The 16069-nt window shown below is 42.0% G+C and overlaps 2 protein-coding genes across 2 annotated transcripts; both read left to right on the forward strand.

The window, feature by feature from the left end:
• Positions 1-185: 185 nt before the first annotated feature.
• On the forward strand, positions 186-8672 carry mterf3 (mitochondrial transcription termination factor 3). The gene is made up of 8 exons (XM_056298718.1): positions 186-273; positions 854-1217; positions 1382-1534; positions 3016-3205; positions 5510-5657; positions 5853-5924; positions 6857-7018; positions 7346-8672. Exons 2-8 carry the CDS (start codon positions 863-865, stop codon positions 7538-7540), a joined length of 1275 nt encoding a protein of 424 aa, XP_056154693.1. The 5' UTR covers positions 186-273; positions 854-862; the 3' UTR covers positions 7541-8672.
• A 3040-nt stretch (positions 8673-11712) lies between these two features.
• Positions 11713-14525, forward strand: LOC130128969 (cytochrome b-c1 complex subunit 7). Its single transcript, XM_056298753.1, has 4 exons — positions 11713-11768; positions 12775-12843; positions 13447-13613; positions 14318-14525. Exons 1-4 carry the CDS (start codon positions 11750-11752, stop codon positions 14393-14395), a joined length of 333 nt encoding a protein of 110 aa, XP_056154728.1. The 5' UTR covers positions 11713-11749; the 3' UTR covers positions 14396-14525.
• Positions 14526-16069: the final 1544 nt, after the last annotated feature.

Consider the following 16069-nt stretch of genomic DNA (forward strand, 5'->3'; position numbering starts at 1 on the left):
GTCGTTATACCCGTTTTGTTTTTAAAATTAAAATCATATACAAATTAAATAACGTTTCGTTTTTTTATTTTACTTTATATGCTTATGGGCTTAAAACGCAAAATTAATCCCACCCACATTATGACTGTGTTGGTATATTCCGTGCTCTGACACTTCCGCGTAGCCCCACTCTGAATGAGCGCATGAACAAAATGAAGCTGACATTGCGTACGTAGCGCCTTCGCAGTTGTTTGATTTTAGAAAGCGACGATTTAAGTTTCTGGCCCATAGTTTGTGAGTATTTTTGCCATTCACAAAATACATACTCAATACGCGCTATTTATGTTTCCAAGAAGGAAATTGGCTTGTTAACCTGTTAGCCATCTTAGTCGTTCACCGTTGTAACCTTTGCTAATAGCTAACTACCTCATTGACTTCTATTTCTGAAGGAATGAACGTAAACTGTACTTTAGGATATGAGATTCCTGAATATTTGTATTTTGTGCCTGAAATTATAAATGATATGACGTGAAATTTTATATTATTCAGCATACGTTGATATAGGGAGATACCGCATGATTTCATTTGGCATTCTCTGACATATTACAGCACACAGCCTATCGCTGTGTATTTGTTACAGTAATATTTAGCCCACTGCTGAATTCTATTTCCATTCTTCAACTGCATCACTCACTGAACCTGGTTGGATCTGGGTTTCAGTGCCAGAATTAAATCCATCCTAAACATGAAAAAACTTTTCTGCAAATGAATTTATTTTCACAATACACTGATAAAATATCTCTGAATTGACAAAACTCATTATGGCAGTTCCTGTATGCCCCTTTCTCACATGTTTTATGTTTGTCTTTTGTAGAATGTTGCTATGGCTTCATCCTGTATGCAGTTGTGTCAAAGAAGCATTGGGCTTCTTGGCGCCAAGACAGTGGGTATCACCTTGCAATACTCTACTCAAGTCCAGCCTTGGTCTGCAGTCTTCAGGACATCCAGCAAAATCCTAACTGGACCCGCTTTTATATCTGGGAACCGTTACACACTTCACATGAAACAGAGGTGGAGACAAGGGGTGTGTTATTACAGTGACTCTCATGCAAATCATCTGACAAATGACGTCAAGGATGCTGAAGAGTCATCAGGAACTGATAGTTTGATGCCATTACAAAACCAAAACTCTCAATTTGAAGATGTCATGCCATCGACTGAAAGTCAGATGGCACTGGGTAAGCATCAGTGCTGCTTTGCACACTTATGAACACACACATTCTCAATTAGTAGACATGGTCAAAATAATCCACAAAGTTTGTAGTTGTTGTTTTTTGACAGGGAATTTCCCAAGTCATTCCAATTAATTTTGTGTCATCTTTACTGTAATTCCATTCCCTAGCTCTAGATGCACCTTCACATCCCTCTGCTTTAGAGGAGATCTGTGATGAAGAGGCTGTTCGTATATCTGTTTCGACGGACCTGCCCCCTGCCTCCTTCAGTCTTAGAGACTATGTTGACAAGTCTGAGACACTCAGCAAGCTGGTACAGCTAGGTAGTTCTATTCTACACTATTCTTTTGTTACTTATTCAGTTTTTACATACCAAGTACTTGACCTGATACATTTCTCACTAAGACGTAGATATTACATGAAATTTTAAATGTCAAAAAGTGTGAAGTAGTTTGGTGTTCTGTATAGACATATTAGATTTATATCTATATAAAAACTAGTACAAGTGTTTAATATAAAAATTCGATGTTTGTAAGAGGTATACCCAGTAAGACCTCTTACAAACATAGAATTTTGCATATTTATGACAGTAATATCAATGAATTTCTGAGAAAAATGAAAAACATGACAGGAACTTTGGAAGCATTGAATTGATGCACAGTAGGGTAATTGGCTTTTAAGCCAGCCTTTTTTATATGAGCGCTCATATGAGGACTCCAAATAGAGCATCAGTTGAATCTTGAAACTCATAATCGTAGATTGAATGATTAGCCATTTGTAATTTGTTAACAAGGCACAACAAGCTAGGTAGAGACCCTCAGGGCAGACCCTGACATGATGGAGCGATTGCATATCAACAGTGGCCAGGAAACCATTGGAGCATCCCCACATGAGGGGCTGGAGCAAGTTGCTAGGGAGAAAGGCTGCTTCTGTCTTAATGCTACAGCAACGCTGGCCTGGAAAATAAGTTATTTGGATGGATGGATGGACAGACAGACATTTGTAATTACAGTCTACTCTTCTAAGTACACATTGTCCAAACTGTCCTTTTAGGGGTTTCAGTCTTTTCTTTGTGCAACAGAAGAATTAGTAAACAATATAGCTGCAAGCATTGATGAGGGGGCCAAGCAGTCCAGCAGGGCAGAGTTGCCATGGCAACTTAATCTGCTCGTTTAAAGCAGGGCTGTAAGCACTAATAGCAAAAAGTTGTTTTTGCTAATTGCAGTGCCCCTCAGTGACTACACAATGACAAAAATTTGTTGCGCACACTCAGGAAGGCATCCCAAGTCCAAGTTTGGTGCCAGTAAATTAAAGCGTTGCTGAGATATGTTGTTCCTGTTTGGTGGTTTGCCACCGATTTCAATTGGCAGTGACTATATATATTTTGTGTTGGCCCTGTAATGGCCTGGCGGCCTGTCCAGGGTGTCTCCCTGCTTGCTGCCCAATGACTGCTGGGATAGGCTCAGCTCCAGCATCCCTGCGACCCTGAGAGCAGAATAAGCAGTTTGGATAATGGATGGATGGATATATTTTCATTTTTTTATTTAAATAAGTGATGAAGAGAATCTGTTAACTACATTTTCTCACAAAATGGGCGTCCGGGTAGCGTAGCAGTCTATTCCATTGCCTACCGACACAGTGATCTCCGGTTCGAATCCCCGTGTTAACTACGGTTTGGTCGGGCGTCCCTACAGACATAGTTGGCCGTGTCTGCGGGTGGGAAGCCGGATTTGGGTCTGTGTCCCGGTCGCTGCATTATTGGTTTGGATAATGGATGGATGGATGTCTTACTCTCTCACTGCAGGTGTGAACCTCTGGAAGCTAGAGCAAAGGCCCAATGTCGGTACCATGCTATTGAAGCTGGATTTCAAGACTGACGTCGCCCCAAGGCTTCTCTTCCTCAAAGAAATTGGTGTGGAGGACTCTCGTCTGGGGCACATTGTCTCTGAAAACCCCTTCATTTTAACTGAGGACCTGGAGAACCTGCGGACCAGGTGGGATGAGGGGATCTCAGACATTTTTTATCCAGGGAAATTACTTTTTTATTTTTCTAGGTATTGAGTTGATGTTCTAAACCAGTGAAATTTAAAACAAGTCATGACTCAGTATGTTGTTAAAAGATATATTTTAATTAGGTTTCATTACTTTTAAAGAATCTATTCACTGCGTTTTATAGGCTTGCATATACAAGGTGACAATGCTCATAGATTTCAAAGTTTACTAAGTGTCTAAGAATAAGAGTATCTAAGAAGTTAAATGTAGCTTTTTATTCTTATTTATTCTTAAATGGACCACTGATCCATTTAAGAATGTTGAATTTGGTCACCTATGAATGTGTTTTTCACTGTTTTACCTCAGATTTCACACCAGTGTGGCTATTTAGGTCAGTTGACTTTTTTTTTTGGACCCCCCCCCCCCCTTTCTCCCCAATTGTATCTGGCCAATTATCCCACTCTTCCGAGCCATCCCGGTTGCAGCTCCACCCCCTCTGCCGATCCGCGGAGGGCAGGAGGCACATGGTAACGTGCCTCCTCCTATACCTGTGGAGTCGCCAGCCACTTCTTTTCACCTGACAATGAGGAGTTTCACCAGGGGGACGTAGAGTGTGAGATGATCACGCTATTCCCCCCAGTTCCCCCTTCCCCATGAACAGGCGCCCGACTGACCGGAGGAGGCGCTAGTGCAGTGATCAGGACACATGCCCACATCCGGCTTCCCACCCGCAGACACGGCTAATTGTGTCTGTAGGGACACCCAACCAAGCCGGTAGTAACATGGGGATTTGAACCGGCGATGCCCGTGTTGGTAGGCAATGCTACGCTTGTAGGTCTTCAATTCTAGTTACCTGCATGTCAAAGAGCACCACCTATTCCTTCAGTATCTTGGAAAGGACCAGTTTGACCCAAACCAGCCCAATTACATCTCACTGCAAAGACTGGTCTCCCTGCCCGATGATGCCTTTTGGACGGAAGTGGCCTTGGCCACATTAGAAGACTTTTATTTATTCCAGAAGACACTGTGATTCTTCATTTGGGACAATTCAAGAAGAAATAGCCTGTCATGCATATGCAGTATTACCCCTAATGTGCAAGGCATACATAAGTAACAATTCAGCGTGATTGGTATATATTTTTCAGCTAAGAAAAGACATGGAAGTTTATCTCTGAATATCTCTTCAATCACTCAAATATGCCATTTCATGGCAGCAGACAAAACAAAACACATGTAGCATAATGCCATCATCAGGGCACTGATGATGGTGCTACTTCCATAACGCAAAAGCCTTCATATTGACTAACTGAAGAGTTTGCTTGACATACATGCTGGTCTTGAGTGCAGTGTTTTCTTTTTTCTTTTTTTTGGGGGGGGGGGTTCCCCCCTTTTTCTCCCAAATTGTACCTGTCCAATTACCCCACTCTTCCGAGCCGTCCTGGTCTCTGCTCCAACCCCTCTGCTGATCCGGGGGGGGGGCTGCAGACTGCCACATGCCTCCTCCGGTACATGTGGAGTCGCCAGCTGCTTCTTTTCACCTGACAGTGAGGAGTTTCACCAGGGGAACGTAGCGCATGGGAGGATCACACTATTCCCTCCAGTTACCCCCCCCCCCTCCCCCACAAACGGGCGCCACGATCGACCAGAGGAGGCGCTAGTGCAGCGACCAGGACACATGCCCACATCTGGCTTCCCACCTGCAGACACGATCAATTGTGTCTGGAGGGACGCCCAACCAAGCCGGTGGTAACACGGGGATTCGAACCGGCGATGCCCATGTTAGTAGGCAATGCTACGCTACCCGGATTACCAGTTGATTTATTTTTAAAGCGTGTTTAAAACAACCAATGTTGACTGAAGTACAGCACAGTTTTGAAGGGAAAATAGTGAAATAAAAAAATAGACAATAAACAAATGAAAAGGCTGAAAAGACAGACAGGAGAGTCATAAGCATTTGAGTTATAGTGAGTCAACAGAGACATGAGCTGTTAAGGTCAGGGAGCTGAACCCTTACTGATGCAGCTAAAGTTATTATCTCAGACTGAGTGGTGCTCTCCAAATGTTGTAGAGATGTGTGTCTATGAAAGTAATGGAGCATGTGTAGGTGTAACATTTCACTGTGGGAGCAACTCAACGACACATGGAATTATTCGTCTAGGGTTTTTTTTTTTTTTTTTTAGAAAAGCATTCAAAGCCAGACATTTCCTCCGTTAGTGATGAATAATGACACCCATTGTTGGACTGATCATTGCATTTGCCATTTGATATGGTCTCAAAAGATCTCTGCTCTCCCTTTATTTTGGAAGGGTGAATTATCTAAGGTCAAAGAAGTTCAGCTCTGAATCAGTGGCGTCCATGGTGTCCAGAGCGCCCTATCTGCTCAACTTCAGTGTGAAGAGGTTGGACAACAGACTGGCATTCTATCAGAAGCAACTCGGTCTCAGTGCTGAGAATGTAAGCACCAATGAAGATAGATGGCTTTACTGATGAATTCAGCCATATGTGTAGTCTAGCAAAAACACAATCTCTTTCTGTATGATTTAGTGTATTGTGATAAAATGACAAAAAACAGTGTATTGATTAATTCTATCTAGTTTTTGTGATGTAATCACAGTAAAATAAAGAGTACAATCTATTTTTTGTTTTCAGACACGGAATGTTTTAGCTCGCCTACCAAGATTACTGTGTGGGAGTTTGGAACCTATTAAAGAGACCCTGAAGGTATGAAAACACCATTAGATATCCCAGAAAGTTGAGTCAGTTCATCTGGACACAAAGTTACACACTCTAATTAATAGTCACGGCATTTGCAACTGAAACCGATAGCCGGTTTTGGTCATTATGCACCTGTGCTGTTTATAAGGTTGGGGATACTTGCAATCTCAGAAGCCAGCAGCTATCGTCTGGCGACGATTTAACCTCAGGACAACAGCCAATATTTCGGGGCTCCCGGTGTAGCTACTGGTTGCTCGCTTCCATTTCCTATGAAGACTTCCTCTTCCGTGCCCCCGTCATTGTTTACATTCGGGTTAGCAACTTGAGACGCGAGAGTGGAGTTGGAGTTGGGAGATGACCGGATTGTTTCACGAGTAGTCGACACGAGTCGAACATTTCTCCATGCATTACACAAACATCGATGCTTTTTTGAAGGTAATTTCGGTCCAGACGACATTTCGGCCAATGCGTTCCACCTCTTTCGCTCCCTACATGGATTATTACCAACATGCAACCAAAGCATGTTCCTGTAGAAATCGCTGCCTACTCAAACGTGGTTGGTCAGTTCTACTCAGACTGAAACAGAAACCGGAAAGCTTCCGATATCAAAATCTTTTCCCTTAGGGATACCTGCAGTCAGCTGAGACTGACAAAGTTTCTTAGATGAGTGACAATACATTTCTCCCATTAAACTTTATGTCCAGATGAATTGATTCAACTTTCTGGGATTTCCTTACCTGGATTATTGAGCATGCATCAAGACACCATGAGATATCATTGGTTTCTTTGTCCCAAGTCATTTTGACACACTTTGTTTGTACAAGAACTAGTATTAACTGTGTGTGTGTGTGTGTGTGTGTGTGTGTGTGTGTGTGTGTGTGTGTGTGTGTGTGTGTGTGTGTGTGTGTGTGTGTGTGTGTGTGTGTGTTTCCACCCAGGTATGCAAAATAGAGCTTGGTTTTAAGGAAAATGAGATCCAGCACATTGTTATAGCCATCCCCAAAGTTCTGACAGCAAACAAGAAGAAACTCACTCAGATATTTGACTATGTGCATAACACCATGAAGGTGCCACACCACCTGATAGTCAAGTTCCCACAGGTGGGTTGAACTATATTATAGATTTACTGTTTCTGTTTATAATGATACTTTTGCAAGTTGTGAATTTTGTACAGGTTTCCTCTTGAACCTAAACTGTATGGCTTTTGCCTTTGCAAAACAGAAATTGCCTTGGAAGGTCAGGTTTCATAAAACTTACAAGTAGTGAGAAAACAAGAAGAGGTCTGGACCAAATCATAGTCAATGGAAGTAATCTAATAGCAGCAACATTTGTCTAATATCTTGCCATCAATAGTTCTCTATCAGTCTGTCTTTCTGATCACCATTGTCTGCCTGTAACCATTGTCTGCTATTTTCCACCTCTTGTAGGTCTTCAATTCTAGTTACCTGTGTGTCAAAGAGCGCCACCTATTCCTTCAGTATCTTGGAAAGGACCAGTTTGACCCAAACCAGCCCAATTACATCTCACTGCAAAGACTGGTTTCCCTGCCCGATGATGCCTTTTGCACAGAAGTGGCCTTGGCCACATTGGAAGACTTTTATTTATTCCAGAAGACACTGTGATTCTTCATTTGGGACAGTTCAAGAAGAAATAGGCTGTCATGCATATGCAATATTACCCCTAATGTGCAAGGCACACATAAGTAACAATTCAACGTGATTGGTATACGTTTTTCGGCTAAGAAAAGACATGGACGTTTATCTCTGAATATCTCTTCAATCACTCAAATATACCATTTCATGGCAGCAGACAAAACAAAACACATTTATCATAATGCCATCATCAGGGCACTGATGATGGTGCTACTTCCATAATGTAAAAGCCTTCATATTGAGTGACTGAAGAGTTTGCTTGACACACTTGTTGGTCTTGAGTGCAGTGTTTGTTTGTTTTTTTTTGGGGGGGGGGGGGGATTTTTCCCCCGTTTTCTCCCAAATTGTACCTGTCCAAGTACCCCAGTCTTCCGAGCTCCAGCTCCTCTGTCGCTCCGAAGAGGGCTGCAGACTACTACATACCTCCTCTGATACATGTGAGGTCGCCAGCCGCTTCTTTTCACCTGACAGTGCGGAGTTTCACCAGGGGGATGTAGCGCATGGGAGGATCACATTATTCCCCCCAGTTCCCCCCCACCCCCGAACAGGCGCCCTGACCCACCAGAGGAGGCGCTAGTGCAGTGACCAGGACACATGCCCACATCCAGCTTCCCACCCGCAGGCACGGCCAATTGTGTCTGTAGGGACGTCCGACCAAACCGGAGGTAACACAGGGAATTTGAACTGGCAATCCCCATGTTGGTAGGCAACAGAATAGACTGCTACACTACCTGGATGCCCCTGCCACCCGGACGCCCCAGTGTTTTCTTTAACAGTCATTGAATATCTCTAAAATCTATACAGTACAGTGTAGTAGTTTTATCAGTTAGAAGTTACCCCTGGTTATTGAACTTTTTTAAAAAATTGATGTCACTTATTCTAAACAGATGGCCTATCCACTGTCTGGAATAAGTGACATAAATTTTTAAAAAGAGTTCATCATCATTTGTGGACCACACCTGCATGGCAAAATACTCATGTGGAAGCAGCCGTGGATAATAATAAATTTGAGGTAAAGTCTTTGTTTTGTAAGTATGATATCTGATCAAATCAACAGTATGTAGTAGATAATGTATTTATATTTTGCTAATAAAATTCTCTGTTTGGAGTTTGTTCTCATATCACTGACACCAGAAGTGGCGGATTTTATAAACCATCATGTAATTTCAGTACTAAGGTGAGACGGTTAAAATTACAGTAACTGCTTTATACTAACTTTGCATTCGTCATCAAATTATCTGAGACCCGTTGAAAAGGATTAGATTAAGAAATAAATATGACATCCATTTGAGAGCTACATAGGCCTCAAAAAGACAGATATTAGAAGGTAAGAATTAAGAGAATAAGAAGAAAGCCACTTTCTCTCATCATTGTATTCTTGCAATGAATTTGTTCTCTGCCTTTAACCCATCCTGTTGTATAGGAGCACTGGGCAGCTGCAGCACCCAGGGACCAACTCCAGTTCCCCGTTGTTCTTTCCATTGCCTTGCTCAGGGGCACAGACAGGAGTATTCACCCTAACATGCATGTCTTTTTGATGGTGGGAGGAAACCCACACAGGCACGGGGAGACATGCAAACTCCATACAGAAAGGACCTAGGACAGCCTGGGGTTCGAACCCAGGACCTTCTTGCTATGAGGCAACAGTGCTAACCACTGGGCCACCGTGGGCTGTGAGTGTGTTGAGTTGAAAATGTCACACAACGACATCAAATAAAAATATATTTGCTGATGTCGCCTACATAACTTCAGAGAGGTCATACAGGCCATCTACACAAAAATGCAATGATTCAAACAGCACAAAAATGTACCTTTTGAATCCCCAAAAAGATGAAAATGTCAAAACTGATGTTACGTTTACAAGATGTATTTAATGTTTGAAATATTTAAGGACTAGATAGAAGAAACTTATTCAAAAGCAACACAAAAGGATATGTTCATATGTGGGGGTTTCAATACAGACCTGTTAAATCCAAGCAAGCACAAAAAGACTGAAGAGCTCATTAATACAATGTGTAGTTTGGGTTTATACCCTAAAATCACGACCTAGCAGAACCACATCACACTGTGCCACCTTCATAGACAATATATTCCCAAACAGATGGCAACACAGAGCGGGCTCTTAATAAATGACATCAATGACCATCTTACCAGTTTTTACTGTCTATGACTGCAATTTTAGGAAGAACAAAGTGCCCAACAACATGAAATATATAAGGGTAAGAACAGAGGAAACCATGAATGCTTTTAAAGATGAATTACTAACACATAACTGGAATATAGTATACAAAGAAAAAGACACCAATTAAGCTTACGATTCATTCCTAAACATATTTCAATCTTAACATGACAGAAATTGCCCAATAAAACAATTCAACAGTAAACAGAAATATAAAGATAGCCCATGGATCACAAAGGGACTCCGTAATAATTGTCATTAAAAAAAAAGAAGCTCAACAAAGAATTCATAAAGGACAGAGCCATCGAAGCAGAAATAAAAAAAAAAAAAAAAATGAAAACAAGCTAACTAACATTATGAGGATATGCAAGAAGGAATACTATAATACAAAGTTAGAGACCAATGAAAAACAACACCAAAGGTATATAGAATGTGTTGAATAGTATTATTAGAAACGAATCTAGAAGTCCAAGCTGCCCTCAATATTCTACAGATAATGATACAGATATACATGTATATACAGATATAAATGTATGTACATATTTACAGATATAAATAACATGGAAGAGGTGGTCGATGGCTTCAACAGGTTCTTTGCAAATGTGGCCTAAAACTGGCAGAGAGAAAAGAGGAAAAAAAATCAGTGAGACACAAACAATCACAGAGGGGAATGATGGTGATTATGGGGATAGCAATTCAAGTTCCGTTTTTCTTAGAGCGGTAGAAGAGAAGGAAATTGTGGACATTGTAAACAAATGCAAGAGCAAAAAAAATCTACTGAATGAAACGATATTGATATGACAATAGTTAAGAAAGTAATCGAAGGTATCGCTGAACCACTAACCCACATCTACTATAACTTGCCCTTTCAAGCTGTTGAAGTTCCGAGCAAAAGGAAAATAGCAAAAGTTATACCCCTTTGTAAACCCGTAGACAGACAGACACCAATTTATAAACTACAGACCAATTTCATTATTGTCACAATTCTCCAAAACACCAGAACAACTAGTTGCTGTTGGACTAGACACATTCATTGAGAATCACAATCTGTTGACCGATAGCCAGAACGGGTTTCGACCAAACAGATCGACATTTCTGGCACTCATTGGATGAACTAAAGAAATAATTAATTATATATACCAAAAACAAAACAAAACAAAACAAAAAACAGTAGAATAGGCTCCAGCATCCCCGCGGCCCTGGGAGCAGGATAAGCGGTTGGGGAAATTGATGGATGGGTATATTATGGTCTATGTTATATGGTCTGGAGACAGTGGCATTGACGAAAAAAACAAGAGGTGGAGGTGGCAGAGTTGAAGATGTTAAGATTTTCATTGGGAGTGACGAAGAAGGACAGGATTAGGAACGAGTATGTTAGAGGGACAGCTCAGGTTGGACGGTTTGGAGACAAAGCAAGAGATGCTGGGTCTATTGGGAGAAGGATGCTGAACATGGTGCCGCAAGGGAAGAGGAAAACAGGGAAGCCAAAGAGGAGGTTTGTGGATGTGGTGAAGGAGGACATGCAGGTGGCTGACAGAGGAAGATGCAGAGGACAGGAAGAGATGGAAACGGATGATCCGCTGTGGCGACCCCTAGCGGGAATAGCCGATAGTAGTAGTAGTAGTAGTAGTAGTAGTAGATTTTTTTGGTCATATATTTTGTTTTATAAATATATTGTAATGTAGTAGCTGAATTAATTTAAGACTAGGTGAGAAGGGGTAGGAAAAAATAAGTGTACCCTTTTCGAACATGTAATAAATAATCTGATGAATATGGAGATTTGTTCGCTGAGTTTGATGTGTGGATTTGTTGATCACTTCAGATTATTGGCGATGGATTATCTGTACGTTATGTCCTGCTTGTTTACATGTTCGAAATAAATCATCATTCATTCATTCATTCATGAACGTGACGCAAGTGACGAAGGCAGAGTTGCGCAATCCCTGCAAGGGTCGACATTTTACCCGCAATGCACCGCGCTCCTTTTCAGAGTGACAAACATGGCGGCGAGGGCACCAGGTAAACTCCTCTCCTTCTCCCCGTGTATATATAAATGGAAATGCTTTACGATGAGGTACACACAAAGCTGGCGTCGTTTGACGTGTTTGCCAATCACCCGTGACCTGCAGCGATGTTCATCTGAAGTCTGAGCGTTTGTTATAGTTCGTTCCACTTGGCGTGTCCTTTAACGACCCCTTGCTAACGTTTGCTAAACCGGTGTTGCTATCTTTAGCCAAATGCTAATCACGCTAAATAACGTTTTCAGGACGACCTTTGATTATTTTTTTATTATTTTTATGTGAAGGGAGGCTTCGTATTCAGCATTTCGTCATGCCCGAATGTCGTATTGTGTTTTTAGTTGGTTGTCTTGCTCTAGGTGCCGAACCGAGCAAACGTCAGAGAAGTAGCTAACCGCTACCCGACGTTGTTTCATACGCTGCTGCGGCGAATTCACCGTGTTTTGTACACGGTTACTCTTGCGAGGACCACTGGTCACCTTCGCTTCACGACATACCCAGGTTTTACTGCGTTTCCCTCGTATCCAGGGCGACTGACAATGAGATGATCGTCCGGTTTAGCCAAGGTGTGTTTTCCGCTGATAGGTCATTGGTATACAGCATTACTGGAATCCGGTGTTTGGTTTTGCCACCTTTATTCAAAGTTTTCCTTGGTTTTCAATGACGGCGCACCTTCCCCTAATGTGCCTGTGTTTACGGTAGGTAACGTGAGGTTGAGACACAGGAGAGGAAGTTCTAACGGGATGATTTTAAGCCTGACTTTGGAAGGTGTCATACTAAGTCACTCGGTTGTCTATGAGCACAAACATAAATTTGAACAGATGGGGAGAATAATACTTTCACATTACGCAGTAATTTTAAAAAACAAAGACAAGCTCTGATGATGTAGGTCCTTGATCTGCTTGGTGTCTATAAAATGGCATGCACTGTCTTTCATCAGTTTTTTCTCAAGTGTTTTTCCTGTTTGTGTTGGAGACAATACTAAAAGTTATTCCCCTCTTTCACAGTGGCAACCGGCAAGCTTGTGAGCGGCTTCCGCAAATGGTATTACAATTTGTGCGGTTTCAACAAGCTTGGTAAGAACAAAATCTATGCTGCCATCACAAAAATGTAGAATTGGTTTGAGATGCAATACTGTTCGTTTAAATGTTTTATCATGAAATGGAGCCATTGTGTACATCTATTGAAACTATACCTTGCACGTACATAAACATGTGAATGTGGGGATAAAATTAGTTACATGACAACTGTTAAGGACATGGGGGATAGCTAGTATTGCAGACCTGTGTTTGAGGGTTCTTTTGTCAATGTTAGCCTGAGTGCATATTATGAAGATAACCAAGCTTGATTTGCCCCTTAGAGTACCCCATCAATCTTAGGGGAAATCTCAATGTTGGCTGTATGGATTGATGGTTGGTAAGGATTGTCTTGTAGTGGGAGGGGTTTACAGAGCCAATCTTAACCCCCTGAATTGGCTCAACTGCTGGTCTGGGCCAATAGGATAATCAAACATAGTTATTTACTCTGTTGTTGCCTTATCATTGAGTAAAAATGTAGTTACAACAGGTAGGTTTAAAAAAAAACCCTGTGCAATCCATGGTTATGTGTGTGGAGGTTAAGAGGACTGAGCTGTTTAAATCTCAAGGTGTGTAATGAGCTCTACATGTTTTGTATGTCAGGTCTGATGCGTGATGACACCATCAATGAGGATACAGATGTGAAAGAAGCACTGCGGAGGCTTCCAGAGAACCTCTACAATGACAGGATGTTCAGGATTAAGAGAGCCCTGGACCTCTCCATGAAGCAGCAGATCCTTCCTAAAGAACAGTGGACAAAATATGAGGAGGTGCATCCAAATTAAAGGATTTATTTGTTGTTGGTTTTTAGTTTAGTTTTTTTATTTATTTATTTGTTTTCAAGGAAGAGTCTACATTGGTTCCCTAACTCAGTGTTTCCCAACCCAGTCCTCAAGCAACACCTATCCTGCAGATTTTCTTTGCAACCCTGAATAGGTACCTGTTAGTAGTTATTCAACCAATCAGCAATGAACTATGTCAGATGTTGCACGCCTTGCATAATTAAGTGCTGTGAGATGATTGGTTGAGTAAATACAGGCAGGGCTACCTATGCAGGGTTACAATGAAAATCTGCAGGATAGGTGTTCCCTGAGGACTGGGTTGGGAAACGCTGCCCTAACTGTCATGTTAATGTCTGTTTTTTATTGTCAATTGTCTTGTGTTCTGGTCTTTTAGATGGCAGCAATGGGTATTAAGTAAACTTTTTCCAACATTTATTTCAAATCCTGATTTTATAAACTTTTTTATTAATCAAATAGTTAAACAAATTATTCTTATTAGAACTCTGTGTCAGTGACATAAACTAGTTCTAGAGACCTTGAAACCCTTATAATGGATCAATAGACGTTTCAATAGGTTTTTTTCATTTATGTTTCTTCAGCCGTTTTCGACTAAGGTCTTTGAGAATTTGGCATATCACAGACTTTGATGTTTCATAAATAATTATTTATTAACCTTTATCTTTTTCAATTAGGATGTCAATTACCTGATGCCATACCTGGTGGAGGTAATCCGAGAGAGGAAAGAGAGAGAGGAGTGGATGAAGAAATGAAACGGTTGCTGGAGGAATCGCTTTTACTTGGTGTGGTCTGGTGTTTGGTCGTCCCATGTTGTAATATTTTAAATAAAATGTAATCTAAGAGATAGTGTGCGCATTAAAATAATGTATACATTTTGGAAAAGGTGAAAGTGTCTGATGTTTGCAGAGTGAGTATCACTATACAACTGATTTTATTCTCAAGTAAGAATCTATAAAATATCTATACTTTGATGTTAAAAACAGTCTCACATTGCAAAATATCACCCTCAGATAAACTACGTTATATACAAGAAATATGAATACAGCACATATATACATATAAGAAAGTACCGTAGTTGGTGACAATATTCCAAGTGGAGCTTTCTATGAAGTGAAATCGAAGTCTCTAACTATTCAGGCGTTGTGCAACAAGTTAGTTTACAGGCTGTAGAAAGTAAAGGGAAGTGGTTAATGTTCTGTTGCAGAGATGGCGTCCGCCCGCTAATGGAAACTGAAAAAACTTAAACATTGCATCCAATTGCCCTCGCAGTTGACAGGATGAACTGTAATGAGAGTAATTAGTTCAACAGTGATTTTCGGACCTGGTCTTAAAGAGCAAGCTGTGTCGTAAAGACTGCTCACATCAGATGTTTACAGGATTCCAGGATGATGTGAATTTGTAGATGACCCTCATGGTTCATGGCCACACAGGTGGAAAAATTTTGATTTGTCGAAGGCTGGTATAAGGCTGGGCAACAATTCAAAATGAATGCTTATCGTCCCTAAACTGGACTAAAATATATTCAGATATATTTTCAGCGACACGGTGGCACAGTGGTTTGCGCGGTCGCCGCACAGCAAGAAGGTCCTGGATTCGAGCCCCGAGGTGGTCCAGCCTTGGGGGTCGTCCCGGGTCATCCTCTGTGCGGCGTTTGCATGTTCTTCACGTGTCTGTGTGGGTTTCCTCCCACAGCCCAAAGACCTCTGGGTCAGGTGAACCAGCCATACTACACTGTCCCTAGGTGTGTGTGTGTGTGTGTGTGTGTGTGTGTGTGTGTGTGTGTGTGTGATGGCCTGTCCAGTCCAGGGTGTCTCCCCGCCTGCCGCCCAATGACTGCTGGGACAGGCCCCAGCGACCCTGAGAGCAGGATAAGCGGTTTGGATAATGGATGGATATATTTTCATTTTGTTATTTAAATAAGTGATGAAGAGAATCAATTAACTCAAATTTCTCACAAAACGGGCGTCCGGGTAGCGTAGCGGTCTATTCCGTTGCTTAGCAACACGGGGATCTCCGGTTCGAATCCTCTTGTTACCTCCGGCTTGGTTGGGCGTCCCTATAGACACAATTGGCCGTGTCTGCGGGTGAGAAACCGGATGTGGGTATGTGTCCTGGGCGCTGCATTAGCGCCTCCTCTGGTCGGTCGGTCGGTCGGGGCATCTCTTCGGGGGGGGGGGGGGGGAAACGGGAGAATAGCGCGATCCTCCCACGCGCTACGTCCCCCTGGTGAAACTCCTCACTGTCAGGTGAAAAGAAGCGGCTGGCGACTCCACGTGTATCGGAGGAGGCATGTGGTAGTCTGCAGCCCTCCCCGGATCGGCAGAGGGGGTGGAGCAGCGACTGGGACGGCTCGGAAGAGTGGTAAATGGCCGGGTACAATTGGGGAGAAAAACGTTCTCACAAAATGAGGTCCGAAATATTAGCAT

This window comes from Lampris incognitus, chromosome 18 (assembly GCF_029633865.1).
Source record: "Lampris incognitus isolate fLamInc1 chromosome 18, fLamInc1.hap2, whole genome shotgun sequence".
Classification (NCBI taxonomy): domain Eukaryota; kingdom Metazoa; phylum Chordata; class Actinopteri; order Lampriformes; family Lampridae; genus Lampris; species Lampris incognitus.